Source organism: Anolis carolinensis, chromosome 1 (genome assembly GCF_035594765.1).
Source record: "Anolis carolinensis isolate JA03-04 chromosome 1, rAnoCar3.1.pri, whole genome shotgun sequence".
Taxonomy (NCBI): domain Eukaryota; kingdom Metazoa; phylum Chordata; class Lepidosauria; order Squamata; family Dactyloidae; genus Anolis; species Anolis carolinensis.
The window spans coordinates 45,713,524-45,731,048 of NC_085841.1; the positions used below are offsets into that span (position 1 = coordinate 45,713,524).

Genomic DNA, 17,525 nt, shown 5'->3' on the forward strand with positions numbered 1-17,525 from the left:
GAGCACTAAATTCAGAGAAGTTTGCTATCATCCAGAAACTTACTACCTTTTAAATGATAGGGACCTTTATCAGTCAGTCATCTATTCCCATTTTTATGGATGGTGTAATATCTAGTAAAGATATGGCCAGGATATAGGAAAGCATGAGAATTCTAGCCAGCATGCAAATTATATTATACTGAAAACTAAAATTAAGGTTGGGAAGAGGAGACAACAGTTGAATATTGGAATTATTGTCATGAACCAGCAATTAAACTGGCTAGAGAAAGACCATGGGAGCATATCATGTAAGGTGGTAGTGGTGGTGTTGAGACACAGAGGCCTTAAAGAGCCACATACACTATTTAGTCCAACAAAAAGTTTATTGCAAAAAGCTCAGAGAAATTTAACCTCAGTGTCTCTGGCCAAAACTCAAAGAATTTACCCAAACTGGGCTCCAAAAGGCAAACGGAAAATAATCTGGGTTACACAGAAGGGAAAACCGGATTAAAAAGCAGTCAAAGTAACCAGCAAACAAGCAGCGCTGTACACAAGAGTTCTAACAGACAGCGCTGCTCCCAAAGAGTTAACTGCAAGAAGGAGTTGCCAAAGACAGCCGTAGTCCAAGAGTCATTGCTGAAGAAAGCCAAAGGATACGTCGTTTTCAAGTTGTCAAATAAAGTCGTCGACAAGTCAGTCCACAATCCAGGGAGGGAGAAAGCCACACTCACGAGAAGTCAGTCCAAGTTGAAGATTCTCAGGTAACACGAACTCCAGGCTGCAGAACCCGAACCCAAAACCCAACACAAGAACAGGCAGCGACAAATACACACTATACGTAACCGACACTTTGCCTTCTGCAAAGATTCCCACTGCAGAGACTACTTTTAACTTACACATCATTATCTGATGATGAGCTGGCCTCCACCCCATCATCATCTCTTACAGCTGTCCTTGTCTTCACACATGAACCCCTGTTTCCATCCCTCCAGTTCCTCCATCTCTTGTCAAGACTTAGGCTTCCCCATGATTCTGATGTATCTCCCCTTTGCCAATCCTCATGTACCAAAACCCCCACAAACGTGTCACTAGAGGTTGGGTCTCCACATATATCCCTTATCTCTTGTACCTTAGTCCAATCCATCGTGTTCTCCCCATCCTAATCACTCCCAGACCCATCATTCCCAGAGAAACCCATAAACGACTCATCATCTGTGGGAGCAGTAAGTATATCCCGGATCTTCTTCCTCTCTCGTTCTTCATCTGATTCCTGCTCCCGAGTAACCCTCTTTGTGCCTCTATTCCCATCCACCACATCTCCTTCCTCGCTCATTGACTCCCCGCCACTTGAAAACCCTTCGAATGTGTCTTCATCAGTAGGTGCCATAAGTATATCCCGGATCCTTTTCCTTTGCTGTTCTTTTTCTGACACCTGCTCGCGAGTAGCCCTTTTCCCCCTTCTGGTACTCATATTACTGCTTGCAACATTACTTACTGGCTCTACTACAACAGGTGGTGATGGGGGGGATCCTAGATTGAACCCCATTTATCAGTACATGTAGGATAACTGTACTGGCCTAAGTAGTTCAAATGACTTTTCTTTCCGAAATAAAAGCAAACCAACATGGGTTCATATAATGATGGAAACTAATTGTCCATTGTTTATAGTAAGCAAAATGGAGCATTTCATACAATTAGTGTGTGGAATGTGTCTTAAAAACAGATTGCACGTTCAGAGAAGAAAAGGGGCTACTGGCTGAAAAAAAATAAAAATGTGCACATGATGCACACAAGTTAAAACATAATAGCAGTATTACATAGACATTCCAGATGAATGTGTCCAGAAAAAAATACCAACCTCTCTATTCTGTGCAAGAATTATTCTAACCTAAATACCCATGTCAGATAACCATATAACTCAACATTTTGTATTCTCTCCCAGAATGAGATTACTTTGGAAATACTAGAAGAATAAACTTAAAGTTTACAAACTTTAAACTCATCTAGCAAATTCATTCTTTTCCCCTAATGCCAACAGAGAGTTGGGCATACTTAGGACCATCAAAATCAGTGGACTTCAATACATGTAATTCTGTGTTGTCTGTAAAAGCCTTCACTAGAAACTGGCCTCTCTAGATAAATCAGTTGTGCCATACTTGTAAGATAACTGTCTTTCTGGTGCAGAAACATGTACCTTTAGCCCTACATTTGACAGTAATTGCTAACATGCATTATATCTTCCAGCTGTTGTCAGTCCTCGAGAAATGAATGAACCTGATCCAGTAGAAGAAGCACTTCGGGCACAAATTGAAAAAGAGAAGATAAGGTTATTTTAGTTTAGTTTTTACATTTTAAAAGGTTAGCTTTTATATGTATATGTTACCCATCTGCTATTACGACTTAGGTTACATGTATATGTTTCATATGTGCTATTAAATTGGCTTGAGTGCACTATCTATGGTGTATACATCAACACTGAAGAAAAGGTACATCTGGTTAGATAGTCAAACAGTTGTAAGAGGTTATAATTCTCTTTCCCCCCTTAACTGAACTACTTAACATCTCCAGTTAAGTTTTCAGCATACCTATTAAGCATCAAATAAGGTGGAGAATTATGTGTGTGTTTGTGCACATATACCATAGTACAGAAAGAGATGCATGCAAAAGATTTGCTTAAATGTGAATACTGTGTTCACTGAATCTGTCTGTCTATTGGTAGTACTTTGGATTAACTTCATCACTTGTTGCAATTGAGATTCAGATTCAGAATTTCTTATCTAGAATTCTGAAATCTAGAATATTCCAAAATCCAAAATTGTCCACATGGCTGGCTAAGATAGTTCAGCCTTTGCTTTCTGATGAGTCAGTGTAGATAAACTTCATTTTATGTATAAAATTATTTAAAACATGTCATAAAATTATCTTCAGGATATGTGTATAAGATGTGGTGTATCTCTTGTGTTTAGACTTGGGTCCCATCTACAAGATATCTCATTAAATACATGCTGCTGCTGCTGCTCAGTTGTTTAGTCATCTCCAACTGTTCGTGACCTCATGGACCAGCCCACACCAGAGCTCCCTGTCAGCCATCACCACCCCCAGTTCCTTCAAGGTCAAGCCAGTCACTTCAAGGATACCGTCCATCCATCTTGCCCTTGGTCGGCCTCTCTTCCTTTTTCCTTCAATTTTCCCCAGGATCGTGATCTTTTCCAAGCTTTCCTGTCTCCTCATGATGTGGCCAAAATACTTCAGCTTTGCCTCTAATATCGTTCCCTCCAGTGAGCATTAAATATATATATATATGCAAATATGGATATTTCAAAATACCAAATAATCTAAAATCCAAAAACACTTCTCATCCCAAGGATTTCAGAAAAGGGATATTCAATCCATACAAAAAGCTTTCTTCTACTTAGAACGCTATAGCCAAACGGTTCTCATATTGCCAGCCAAGTTTTATGTGGAAGATGTAATTGAATAAAAGATAGGGGAACATATTTAGGAAATGTTTGGAGAACTGAGATATTTATTCTAAGGAAATGTTCATCTTCTTGTGTTATAAATATCAGAAATATCTGATGGTGGCAATTAGTTACTTCCTTTTTCCTGAACAGGGATTCAAGGTGGCTTACAAAGATTTCCTTCTGCTATACCTTTAAGCTTGGAACACACATTTATAGGATTCCTTAGTGATCTGCCCTTCATTCTGGTCTTTACATATGTTCTTTTGATTGTCATTTCCTCTTTCAGTTTGCTGTCCAGCCACATTAGCTTTTTGGCTTCAAATGTTTCCCATTTGTTTTCTTCCATGAGATTTTTTTTTATTGTGCTTTTTTCAACTATTTCTTCAAGAACTCCTGTCTTTGGTGGTGTTTTTAAGCATCTCTGGCCATAGAATTCCACTCAGAATTTCCCTGAGCTTATTTATTTATTTAATTTTTTAAAGTATTGCTATATCATCTCCCAGCCCACTAAGGCTTCCGAGATGAAGAATTTTTAAAAAAAATAAGCTTTCCTGAAAGTTTGTATCTGTCTATACTCCTCTTTGCTCTGTCTTGCAGTTGTGAATTCACTTCCCCCTGATGTAAATTCGGGGCCGGGCTGTGGCGCAGCTGTTGAGCAGCTGCCTTAAATCACTCTGACCAAGAGGTCATGAGTTCGAGGCCAGCCCGTGGCGGGGTGAGCACCCGTCAATTAAAAATAAAAAATAGCCCCTGCTCGTTGCTGACCTAGCAACCCGAAAGATAGTTGCATCTATCAAGTAGGAGATAAGGTACCACTTATAAAAAGTGGGGAGGCAAGATTAACTAATTTACGACCTGGTATGAGGAAGTGCCGTCAGTGTGGATGATGAAGCAGCTGCTCCCCCCTGTGGCCAGAATCGAACATCCCCTCAGAAGAAGGTTAACTTGCCTCTGCGTGTCTCTCTCTGTCTCTGTTTGATGTGTTTATGGGCATTGAATGTTTGCCTTATGTGTGTTATAATGTGATCCGCCCTGAGTCCCCTTCGGGGTGAGAAGGGCGGAATATAAATACTGTAAATAAATAAATAAATAAATAAATGTAGTAACTACCTTAATTTAGCTTCCAACCCCTCTCTGTTGGTTAGGATTCAATTCAGGATTTCTGATTCCTTTGTTCTTTCCTTTAGAAATTGGAAATTATCTGTAAGGCACACCAGAATTTGTTGAACAGTCTCTGCTTAGCAGAGTTAAGCTTCCATCAGATATCAGGGTAATTCAGGTCTCCCATATTTCTTGTATCTTGGAGATTTCTGAGATTTGTTTCAAAAAAGCATAATTTTTCACTTCCCATCCCTATATCTATGGGACCCTGTCCCTCTGGGAAGCTGTTAGAAATATCCATATCACAGCAGTAGAAGTATTTGCAAATTGCTTATTTCTCCCATTTTTGCATTTCCTTTTATACTATTTCAAACTCCTCCTTTCAATTTATCTTTATTGATCAGAAGTAACTGTTCATTGGTCTTCTACTATCAGCCAATTAGCAACAACTTTAACTGGTCTTTTGTCCTCATCCAATTAGACAGGACTTTCAATGAACTTTTTTTTGCTCAAGGTCATTTATCTGAATATTCTTTATTTAAAAACTCAACAAATCATCATATAAGTTCAAGACATATCCAACCATTTTAGACTTTAACTAGATGCAATTATTCTGGTTTTCTGCCATCAAGCGATAGCTTTTTTATTGTATCAGAAGCAACTTGAGAACATACTGCAAGTCACTTCTGGTGTGAGAGAATTGGCCGTCTACAGAGATGTTGCCCTGGGGACGCCCGGATGTGTTAGCTGGGGGCTTCTCTCATGTCCCCGCAAGCGAGCTAACAGATGGGAGCTCACTCCATCTCCCGGATTTAAACCGGCAGCCTTCAGGTCAGCAACCTAACCTTCAGGTCGGCATAAGGGTTTAACCCATTACACCACCACAGCTCCTAAGTGATAGCTGTATGTATGACAGCATGAGCAATCTGCATCAATAGGAATCTAGTGTCTAAATCAGGGCAATACCACTCTATTCTGTTTTAGTCAGGCCTCAACTGGAATTCCATATTGTGTTTTGGATGCACACTTGGGTAACCAAAATGGTAAAAGATCTAGAAACCATGCACTATGTGTGGTGGCTTAGGATGTTTAGCATGGAAAAGAGAGGGTTAAGTGGTAACACGATGGCCATGTTGAAATATTTGAAGAATGAAGATTTTACTAAACCAGAGAGTAGAACATGGAGAAATGGATTCAAGTTATAGGAAGAGATTTCACCTAAACTTTAGGAAGAAGCTTCTAGTGGTAAGAGCTGTTTGATAGGGGAATATATTGCCTCTGAGTGTAGTAGAGTATCCTTCTTCGGAGACTTTTAAACACAGTGTGAATGACCATTTGTCAGGAGTCCTCTGATTCTGAAGTCCTGCACAATCTGATTCTGTAAAGAACTATTCTACTAATCAAGTACATCTCTTCTGTTTTAGCTAGACTCCCTCTTACTCTTTCTAATATGCATGCTTATTCTTGATACTTTGGTGATTAAATGCTAATAAATGCCATATTATATTCTGTTTATGAAGGCAGTGATCATAGAATGCACATTATCATTCTTTCTTCCAGTACACAGACTTGAGGGCCTTCATTTTACAAAATATAGCATCCAGTCTATAATAAAGTAATTTTTTCCTTCAGACATGATGAAGTGCAGGAAATTAGAAATGTGTTAGTTAACTTTCTCTTCTGTACTCTTTTGCTCATGCATGAAACAGCCCACAGTGCTGACAATTTAATATTCAGTCATAAGGACCATATTGCCAATGCACCATATTATAAATACATCATGCATTAAACTTGTTTATCCAATAAATATGGTGTGGAGCTGTAACAGAGGACTCTTTCTCCCAGTCTTGGAACATGGAAATGTGAATTAATTAACATGCCAGAGGGGGAGCAGTTGGGGGAAGAAGAAGAAAAGATGGTACTTTCCAACAAAGGTTGGGAAATTTTAAAATGTAAATGGATGGAAGGAACCGTGGCATTGCTACTTTTTGCTAAGCTCAGTACCCGCACATATCCAAATGGGTGAATTCATTTGGTCACTCATTGCACAACAAACCAGTTCATCCAAGCCTACTACTATTCATGATTTGTGTTTGGGAATGGGGGCAAACAGATCAATTCTGACTTACAAAATACTTGATAGTATTCAATTCTATAAACACAAGATTTACTTTTCCATAGTAATACAGAATTTCCCCCTTTTCCTCTCGCAGCTATAAAACTATGTTTACTCGCCTGAAAGGACTGAAGATCGAAATTGAACACTTGCAGCTACTTATGGAAAAGTCAAAGCTGAAGTTGCAAAAAGACTTTGAAGTATGGTGGTCTGCAAATGCAATAGACGTACAGGTATTATGGTGTTTTTATCTTGAAAATCATTTTTACACTTGTTAAAATATGCTCAAAATGTCTGGACATGACATAGAATTTGGGCCAGTTTTTTCCCATTTGGCATGCAGTTCGAAAACATGCCAATGTGAGTAGATCAACCTCCAGCAGGAAGGTAATGGCGCTCCATGCAGTCATGCCAGCCACATGACCTTGGAGGTGTCTACGGCTCATCGGCTTAGAAATGGAGATGAGCACCAACCCCCAGAGTCAGACATGACTGGACTTAACGTCAGGGGAAAACCTTTACCTATATATGCACAGGAAGGTGCAACTGCTAATCAATATTGTCTGTAAAATCTCTAAAATCTTCAGCCCTTAATGACCCACCTAGTGAGTCTTTCTGAAAACCTGAAACCTGAGTTTGGCTTTTAGAAATTCATCTTCAGCATTTCGTCATAAATTGCTGACTTTGCAGATATTCTAGGAGAAGGAATAATATAGAAGAGGTTTTTGAAAGTAATCAATACCGGTATTCAAAAGAGTAGGAGTTAGCTTACTGTTTTTTGTTTTTACTGTTCTCTTTTTCTGTGAAATGTTTCTTTTAGAACCAGGAAGAAAAGCCAGTTTTGGTCAATTCAACTAGTGTCTTAAAGTCTCCGCCTTTAGTCCTTGGAGCCCAAACAGATCCTCCTGCTATCAGGTAAGATAAGCATCTCTTTGCAAATCTGATGTGTAACTGACTTTTTAAAGGTCAAATATTTCAGAATTTGGAAATTTTATTGGTGGGATAAAAAGTGTGTCTGTCTATCTTGATCATCTAGCGAAGAATTTGCAGGACAGTATGCAAATTTGGCATTCCGAGGGCCATTCTACTTATTCTTCAATATCTGCAGTGCAGAATCTATCCTCTTCCAAGTCAGTTTCACTGGTAAATAGCACTTATCAGCATAATATTTAGCCACAATCTATTCCCCTGCAGATTCCACACATTGGTTCCAACATTTGCCTTCTTCTAAAATAATTCTCATCTAATTTCCACATTCTTTATCCAGGGATGTAATATATCTGGTCCTAAAGATCTGAATTGATGTAAAATAGCTAACCATCTCCTTAAGTGAGCTGCATGTCCCTCTTTATGTCCTTGTGGATTTAGAAACTGGGTTTAGAAATATTTTCCTGAACATCTGAGTTCCTGAAAATCCAATTCCTTTCTTCCATCTTTCTTTGTTTAAACACAGAAGAGAGCTTAGGATAGACTATTCAGCAACAGCCAGAGAAACTTAAAGCCAAAATGCTTTTTCTGTAGATAGCTGCTGGATGTTCCACTGCCATTGCCAGTGAAATTGCTACCAAGTTTTCCCCTTCTCTTAGGCTGATTGTAGTTGCTGTGATACATTAAAGTATGATTCATACTACTAATGCAGTCTGAGAACCTCACCTCATCCTCCTAAATATTGTTCATGTCAGTTTTCCCTTAATATCAGTGATTGCCACATTGCCCTCCTATTCCTCTTTCTCATTCTCCATCCTTGAAAACAGGAAAATAACAACAACAACAATTTTATTTATAGAACGCCCTCAGGGGAGGTTTCCAACATTTATGGCAAACATTCAGTGCCAGGAAAAAACATCTTAACAAATTGCATCAAAACAATACACATCAAAGAAAATAGAACAACTACTACTATAAACTCAATACCAAATAGAAATTGAGCAAAAAATAAAACTTGACAACAACCTCTGTATGCCTGCCATAGATGTGAGTGAAACGTCAGGAGAGAATGTTTCTGGAACATGGCCATACAACCCGGAAAACCCACAGCAACCTTGAGCCTTAATTCTCCATAGAAACCAAGATAATTAGCTGGGACTGTCTTGTTTGGGGCATACTGTGAAAAAGTCTTGGCTCACTAGAAAAGAAAAATGCTTCGGACAAAAGGTGTTTTGGATAATAGGGTTTTTAAATACCTGTGTTTTTTATATGTACATACTGATATATCTTGGAGATGGATGCAAGTCTAAACATAAAATTCATTTTCTCCATATACATATAGCCTGAAAGTAATTTTATGCACACTATTTTTAGTAATTTGTGCATGAAAAAATGTTTGTGTGCACTGGCCCATCAGAAAGCAAAAGTTCCCTATCTCAGCCATCCATGTAGACAGTTTCAAATTTTGGAGAATTTTTTTATTTTGGAATTCCAGATAAGGGACGTTCAACCTGTAATGCTTGGTAAGGTGAAGGGCAGTAGAAAAAGAGGAAGACTTCACAGGAGACATCCAAGGAAGCCCCAGCACTGACTCTGCAAGGCTAGAACAAGGCTGTTGTTGAAATCAATGGCAGTTAAAAACAAAAGAACTTAACTTACCTATTGGCGTGTATTCAGGAATTCCATAAGTTTTAGTATTTATGTTTCTAATCAGCAGTGTTTTAAAAGACCCTGACACAAACCAAATATCAAGATCTCTCATTAACATATGGAGTTTCCTCATAAGCAAGTACTCTCAAATGGAAAGTAGGTGCTGATTGCTGTAAATGTTGAAAAAGTTTCCTGTGAATTGATTTTGTATGCATGTAGGAGTTCCTAAGTAGACAAGTAAAAATAGAACCAAAAACAGTATACTCTTATTTCTTCAGGCATTTGTTCCATTCTTGTGTGACTGTTTTTTATGTGATAACTGCATGGAATGTCTATTGGAGGCCTAGTATTAAGCAACATGCATATAGTTGACCATTTTTGAGTGTGTGTGTGTGTGTGTGTGTGTGTGTGTGTATATATATATACACACACACACACACACACACACACACACACATACATATGAAGGTTGCTCTGTTATTGACTTTGGTCCTCATTTTTGGCTGTAAGTTATCAGGTACAATAGAGGTTATTATTATTACTTATATGAAAAATAAAAGCCAAGAGCATGAATAAAATGTGATATTCTGTGCAGAAGAGAGTGTAAGGTTGTAAATTATTTGCATATTTATGATATCATCTTCTGTGCCATTACACTTGTAATGACCCTTTTAAGCTTCCTGTGATACTTTTTTTTTCCTTTTTGGACTTTTAAGGTACATTGTGCCTTAAGCCTGTTAAATCCATTTTATGCAGCTATGTTCTCAATGTGATGGGTAAAATATTTGTAATGGAGCTCTTGACATTGTGAGAAGGAACAGTAAAGTTTATATCCCACTGTCCCAAAAAAATATTCTTGTCCCTTGAAGGCTGTTTGAGGCATTAGCATTTTAAAGTCAAAGTTTCTAGTTTCTTATATGTAAGAATATAAAATAACCAAATCCTTACTTCCCAAGGATTTCATTGAACCTGAATGACACAGTAACCTTATTTATTAATTCCTGTAATTGCTTAGGATGAACCCTTTTAAGCTTATATTTTCCTTTGGCTCCATAGCACTGGAGCACAAAAAGCTCTTTGTTACTAAAGCCACCCAGAACAAACTGGTAATTTATTTAGAAAAAATAATATAACTACCTTCTTCCATCAGTCAACCAACAGAACAGTGAAAGTCGACAGGAATTATGAGGTATGTAGCAATAAATGTGAGTCACAATAACAAAATAGCTGTCCTGAGTTCCTTCGGGGAGAGAGGTGCAGGTTAGAAATAACATTTTATTATTATTTTATTATTGTGAAAATAATAACAAAATAACCAAAATACTATAGCTATTCACTGCATGTTATATTGTTAGTTTGTGTGTGTCTTCAAGTTGTTTCCAGCTTATGGCATCCTAAAGTGAACGTATCTTGGGTTTTCTTGGCAAGATTGTTTCTCCTTAATCCTTATGTACTTTTCAAGGCATGGGATTTGTGTGCATGTTGCAAATTAAGGATGTAAGTGTTTATCTGAAGTTTAAGCATTTACAAATCTACATAGTTATTCATATATTAGTACTTCAATATAATAGTAGCTGGACTGGATGGTGCTAGAAAAGAAGGAAGGCAGTTTCTTCGTGGCCATCCAAGTAGCCTATTTCCCTAGTGCTGACCTTAAAAGGTTTTCAGAGCTAAAATGCTCTGGGAAAAGTGACTTGCCACATAACATGCAGGGGCGGCTCATGCACTATGCAAAGTACGCACTTGTGGAAGGCACGATCCGCTAGAGGGCGCCACCGGCAGGCTACTGGGGCAGGTTTCTCGAAGTCCCGGGCCTTTGCCGGAGGGAAGAATTTCCTTCCTCCAGCAAAGGCCCGGCCAAGGGAAACCCGGGGCATGTTATGGGGACACTCTCCCGCCCCAGCAGCCCCAGGCCATGGCCCTCCTCTCGTGGCCCCCTCTCTCTCATGCCCCCTCACGTGCGCCCCCCCTCTCTCACCCCCCCCTCTCTCGCGTGCCCCTTCTCTCTCATGGCCCCTCTCTCACACACCCCTCATGGCCCTCTCTCTCACAGCCCCCTCTCTCTCGCCCCCTCTCTCTCTCGCCCCTCGCGGCCTCTCTCACGGCCCTCTCACCCCTCTCATGGCCCTTTCTCTCTTGCGGCCCCCTCTCTCTCTCGCAGCCCCCTCTCTCTTGCATGACCCCTCCCTCTCTCCCCTCTCTCTCTTGCAGCCCTCTCGCCTCTCATGGCCTTCTCTCACAGCTGTCTCGCCCCTCTCGCGGCCCTCTCGCCTGCACGGCCCTCTCACCCCTCTCTCTCTCACGGCTCTCTCGCCCCTCACGGCTTCTCTAATGCCTCTCTTGTGGCCGTCGCAGCCCTGGACATGACCTGAGGCCAGGCCCCCGGCCCCTCCATCCCCCTGCGCCCTTCTTGGACTCCACCCGCAATGCCCGGCACGCCCTCCGTGCCTGGAAGGAGCGCTTCAGACGCACACAGGTCTGGCAGGTCGAGCGGGCCTGCACCCATGCCATGCACCTCCTCGAGTACCCACACAGCCGCAAATAATAATAATAATAATAATAATAAAACTTTATTTATACCCCGCCACCATCTCCCCAACGGGGACTCGGGGCGGCTTACATGGGGCCATGCCCAGAACAGTACAATATAGCAAAATATAAAACAACATATCATAATACAATTAAACAATACAATAAATAATCATGTACAATGCAACACAAAATCTATATATATATATATATATATATATATATATATATATATATAACAGGGCGGGCCGCATGAGACACTTAGTTAAAACTTGGGGTGAGAAAAGGATAAGAATACAACCACAGAGAACAGGGACATAAGATAAAAAAACAATCTAGAGGATAGATGTTGGGGGAGTAACAAAAGAAGTGTGTAATAGTTACTCTCCGAAAGCACATCGGAAAAGCCAGGTTTTTAAATCTTTCCTGAAGGCTAAAAGAGTGGGGGCTTGCCTGATTTCGATGGGCAGTGAGTTCCATAAACGGGGGGCCACAGCAGAAAAGGCCCTCTCCCTTGTTCCCACAAGGCGGGTCTGGGATACAGGCAGTGGCGACAGGAGGGCCTCCCCTGATGATCGAAGAGATCGGGCAGGTTTATGGTAGGAGATACGGTCACGAAGGTAGGTGGGTCCCAAACCGTTTAGGGCTTTATAAATGATGGTCTGCACCTTGAATTGGGATCGGAAAGTGAACGGCAGCCAGTGGAGCTCCTTAAACAGGGGAGTAGATCTCTCCCTGTAACTCGCCCCCATTATTAATCTGGCAGCCGAGCGTTGGACCAGTTGTAATTTCCGAGCCGTCTTCAAGGGAAGCCCCATGTAGAGCGCATTACAGTAGTCCAGTCTAGAGGTAACTAGGGCATGGACCACCGTGGTCAAGTCAGACTTCACGAGGTATGGTCGCAGTTGGCGCACAAGTTTGAGTTGTGTGAAAGCCCTCCCGGCCACCGCCGACACCTGACCCTCAAGCATCAACGCTGAATCCAGGAGGACCCCCAAACTGCGGACCTGTGATTTCAGGGGGAGTGCGACCCCGTCCAGCACAGGTTGCCACCCGATACCCCGATCAGACGAGCGACTGACCAGGAGAGCCTCTGTCTTGTCAGGATTGATCCTCAACTTGTTCCTCCTCATCCAGTCCGCCACAGCGGCCAGGCACTGGTTCAGCATCCGAGGGGCTTCCTTGGATTCAGATGGAAACGAGTAGTGGATTTGCGTGTCATCCACGTAGAGATGGCAATGCCCTCCAAAACTCCGGATGACCTCTCCCAGCGGTTTCATGTAGATGTTAAATAGCATGGGGGATAAGATAGACCCTTGCAGGACCCCACAGGTCAATGGCCAGGGGTCCGAGCAGGTATCCCCCAGCTTCACCATCTGGGAACGGCCCTCCAGGAAGGACTGGAGCCACTGCAGAACCGTGCCACCGAGCCCCATCCCAGAGAGCTTCCCCAGAAGGATACCATGGTTGATGGTATCGAAAGCCGCTGAGCTTAACCAGCCAAGAAGGACAAGGATCCAGAGTGCAAGTGGTCGCCCTCACAGACCCAAGAATCCCCTCCATGTCATCAGGAAGGACAAGCCGGAAAGAATCCCATAAGATCGAACAGACAGGTGCCTCGGTTACCTCCGCTGGAACCACAGTTAAGCTGGAGTCCAACTCACGACGTATCTGAGCAACTTTGCCTGCAAAATGATGTGCGAAATCGCTGCACCGAGTTGCCAAGTCATCAGGAAGCCCCTGGGTCTCAGGGGGCCACAGGAGCTCCCCAACAACTCGGAACAACTCCGATGGCCTGTTGGCTGCAGACGCTATGCGGGCAGTCGTGAAAGCTTTCCTGGCTGCTCGCAGAGCCACGGAGTAAGCCTTAATAGCGGTTTTAGCCCATGCTTGGTCAGACACATCCTGAGATTTCCTCCAGATGCACTCTAGTCGCCTCCTCGCACGCTTCATCACAGCCAGCTCCTCAGTGAACCAAGGAGTCGACGTGACTCTACGCAGCGAAAGGGGACGTTCGGGAGCGATCGTGTCAAGTGCCCTTCCCAACTCGCTGTTATAACGATCAGCCAGGACATCAACAGGATCGCCAGTCTCCAGAACAGGAAGATCCCCAAGAGACCTCAGAAGTCCATCCGGATCCATCAGCCTCCTGGGGCGAACCATCTTAATGGGTCCACCACCCCTGCGGAGGTTAGAAGCCACGGCGAAACTTAAACAGATCAGATGATGGTCAGACCATGACAATGGAAGAATACTTTGCTCTTCCACTCTGACTGTCCCACCGTCCACAATAAAAACCAGGTCCAACGTGTGTCCCGCCTGATGTGTGGGCCCAGATATAACTTGAGTCAGCCCTATGGTCGTCATGGCAACCATGAAATCCTGAGCTGCACCTGTCAAAGTGGTCTCGGCATGAATGTTAAAGTCCCCCAAAACTATGTGTTGTTGGGAGACCAGGGCCGAATTGGAGACCACTTCTGCTAGCTCGGACAGAGAGACTGCTGGGTCGCAGGGTGGACGGTACACCAGCAGAATCCCCAAGCTGTCTCGGGCTCCCACCTTCAGGAAGACACACTCAAACCTCGAAGACTGCGGAACGGCACATCTGATCAGGGCGATGGACTGCCAAAAGATCACCGCGACTCCTCCTCCCCGCCCCCCAGCCCTGGCCTGCTGATGCACCCCGAAACCTGGTGGACACAGCTGGGTGAGATTCACACCACCCTGCTCGTCCAACCACGTCTCGGTGATGCATGCCAGATCCGCCCCCTCATCCAGGATCAAATCCTGGATAACAGCTGTTTTACCGTTGACGGATCTGGCGTTCAAAAGCAGGACCTTAAGGCTGGGAGGTCTGTCCTGAAGACTACCACACCTATTCCTCTCCAGGGTCACAAAAACTCTGTTGCGCTTCTCCCTGGGTCGAAAGTGACCGTTCTTCCTTCTCCCCCAAACCACCTCAATGAGACCCTGCCCGTGGAAACCCTCTTCCCCCTGGAGAGTTGACTGATTGAGGTTGCCCTTTAAAGGGGATAGTCAGCTGTCCTGAGATAGGAAATCACCAGCAATACTTGATTGTTTAAAGGAGGAGCCTATCTCCGCTGGTGTAAGAGGAAAGGAGTCATCTAACAGATCATCATCTAGCGTGGGAAGGGGGCTAGGCACTAATGATGTCTGAGAGCGGGACTGAGAGGTAGCATAGACATGGCCTAAAATTGGGGGATCTTGTCTACCAAGATTCAGCCTGATGTCCAAGGGGCAAAGACAAGGCAGATAGGAGCCCGTCACCATCCCCAGCATTTTGCCAGGTGTGTCTCCAGGGCAGGCCTGGGCCAACTTGGCAGCTGAGGGGGGAAAGGGCCTGAGTCTGGGTTGAGGCAAGTGAGGTTTACATATCTGTGGAATGATGTCCAGGGTGGGAGAAAGGGAGAACTCTTGTCTGCTGGAGACAGGTGTGGATTTTGCCATTGGCCACTTTGATTAGCATGTAATGGCCTTGCAGCTTCAAAGCCTGGTTGCTTCCTCCCTGTTATCCTTGGTTGGGAAGTGTTAGCTGGCCCTGATTGTTTCCTCTCTGGAATTCCCCTCTTTTCAGATAGTTTATTTAGTGTTCTGATTTTAATGTTTTTTAATACTTGGAGCTATATTGTGTTCATTTTCATGGTTCACAGCAACACAGTAATAATAATATTAATAATAATACAGTAGTAATAATAATAATGACTCACTTCTCTCCCTCCTCAGCTTCCTCCCTGGGGGATTCCTTTGTTTGGAGGTGTTAGCTGACCTTGATTGTTTCTTGTCTGGAATTCCCCTGTTTTCAGAGTGTTGTTCTTTATTTACTGTCCTGATTTTAGAGATTATATTGTTCTGTTTTATTATACCACAGTATATAAATATATATTATATTTATTATCTTATATTATTTGCTTTGATCTGGATTATATGAGCCTGCTTCTACACAGCTGTATAGTATCCACAAGGATTATATAACAGTGTGGACTCAAGATAATCCAGTTCAAAGCAGATACTGTGCATTATCTGCCTTGGCATTCTGGATTATATAGCTGTGTGGAAGGGCCTTGAGTCTACACCGCCATATAATCCAGTTCAAATCAGATAATCTGTATTTTATAGGCAGTGTGGAAGAGGTCTAAGTGAACCCTGCCTGTCCCCCGGGCACCATTGTGGCTGAGAGGGTTGCTATGACATGAAGGGGGCAGCCAGTGGGAGAATGGATCTTCCTCATCCTCTGTAATTTGAACTTTATTTTTCTAGGGTTTTTTAATTGAAAGACATAGATTGGATGACTATGTCTTTTGTGGCCAAATTTGGTGTGATTTGGTTCAGTGGTTTTGTTGTTTACTCCATGGGGAAAACACACATTACATTTATATATAGATTTCAATTCAACCACCTTTCTCCTTTCTTTTGCTCATTCCACTTTTGTGGGGTTAGAATACTTCCTTCTGGTTTTTGAGATCTACTTACTCTATTTACATGTTTCTTCTACAATAGTAAAAATGTTCTTATTCCTACATTTAGAGCTACCATATCTAATACTTTAAATTCGATTTAGCATGTGTCCACTTCATGTCTCTCAGAAAACCCTTAGAATTTGAAGAGGAAACACTCTTTCCCTTCCCACTGTTGGAAGCGTAATAACACGGCTTCATCACAAAGGCAAATTTGCCAACCTAGGACAGTTTGATCTCACTTCAGAGCCAGCCAGATCCCATGGCACAATGTAGATTTACTTCTGGCCAGGCTCTGTGCCTGAAGTGAGATCGAACTGTCGTAGGAACCAGCAATGGCAACATGGGACGCTTTCCATGTTGCATAGAAAACAACAAGGGAGTGGGAACCGTGCGGCAACACTTCCTCCCAAGGGATGAGGTCAGGGGTGATACGGGGCACCGAGCGCCAGGTTTCCCATTCCCCATGCCAGATTCGCCACGATCCATGGCGAATCCCCCCACTATCCCTCGCCATTGTGTGTGATGAACCGAAGAGTCAAAAATGCCTTAAAGTGGGCAGTAGAAATAGGATTAATTAGTCTGACCTAAATGTTCTCCCTCCTTGACCTGACTGCCCAACTGTAATGTAGACTGATACTCCCATGGATGTTTTCCACCTTTTCTTCCCCCCACCTCCTGCCAGTCCTCTCCCAGTAGTTTCCTAGAAAGAAGCTTTCTTAGATTAGTATCTATGTAACTTTCTTATTTTATGATGGAGTTTCTATAACAAAGTATTTAGTTTGTTTCTCTGAACCATTGGTGTCTTTGCCTCTTCTGTTTTAGTCACATCTGTACTGTTCCTTTGTAAACTAAAAACAAAAACATAGCCCTCAGTTCCAGTAGAAAGCAGTTGTGGCCAGTGGACCTGAGAAAGAAAGCTGTTGAACCCTGCACAACAAGATCCAAGGGACATTGGCTTATTTATGATTTTTCAGCTAGGTAGATTGAAAGGACTGTGACCCAGAGATGCTTTCTTGGCTGCTGTGACATATCATTAAAATGGTATTTTCCATTCTCCTCTTCAAACATTTTTTGCCAGAAATATGTCTAGAAAACAAAATGAATAAATTTGAAATGGAAGATTCAAAGAGCAAGCACATTTCAAGCTTGCCATCTAGTGGTTAGACTTTGGCTCAAGATATGATTCCAAGATTTGAATAGAATGTTTGAAATTTTGACCACAGAATCATCTGTCAGTTCGGATGTTGAAGAATTGCAATCAGTTGTATCATATTGCAGAAT

The 17,525-nt window shown here is 42.5% G+C and overlaps 1 protein-coding gene across 4 annotated transcripts in view; it reads left to right on the plus strand.

Moving 5' to 3' along the window:
* Positions 1 to 17,525, plus strand: part of kif6 (kinesin family member 6) — a 210,390-nt gene that overhangs the window by 164,060 nt on the left and 28,805 nt on the right. For all 4 annotated transcript variants that reach the window (XM_008125901.3, XM_062973564.1, XM_062973572.1 and 1 more), the window contains 3 exons: positions 2,224 to 2,305; positions 6,758 to 6,893; positions 7,481 to 7,575. In XM_008125901.3, the coding sequence (XP_008124108.2) occupies positions 2,224 to 2,305; positions 6,758 to 6,893; positions 7,481 to 7,575 (313 nt within the window). The remainder of the gene's footprint in view (positions 1 to 2,223; positions 2,306 to 6,757; positions 6,894 to 7,480; positions 7,576 to 17,525) is intronic.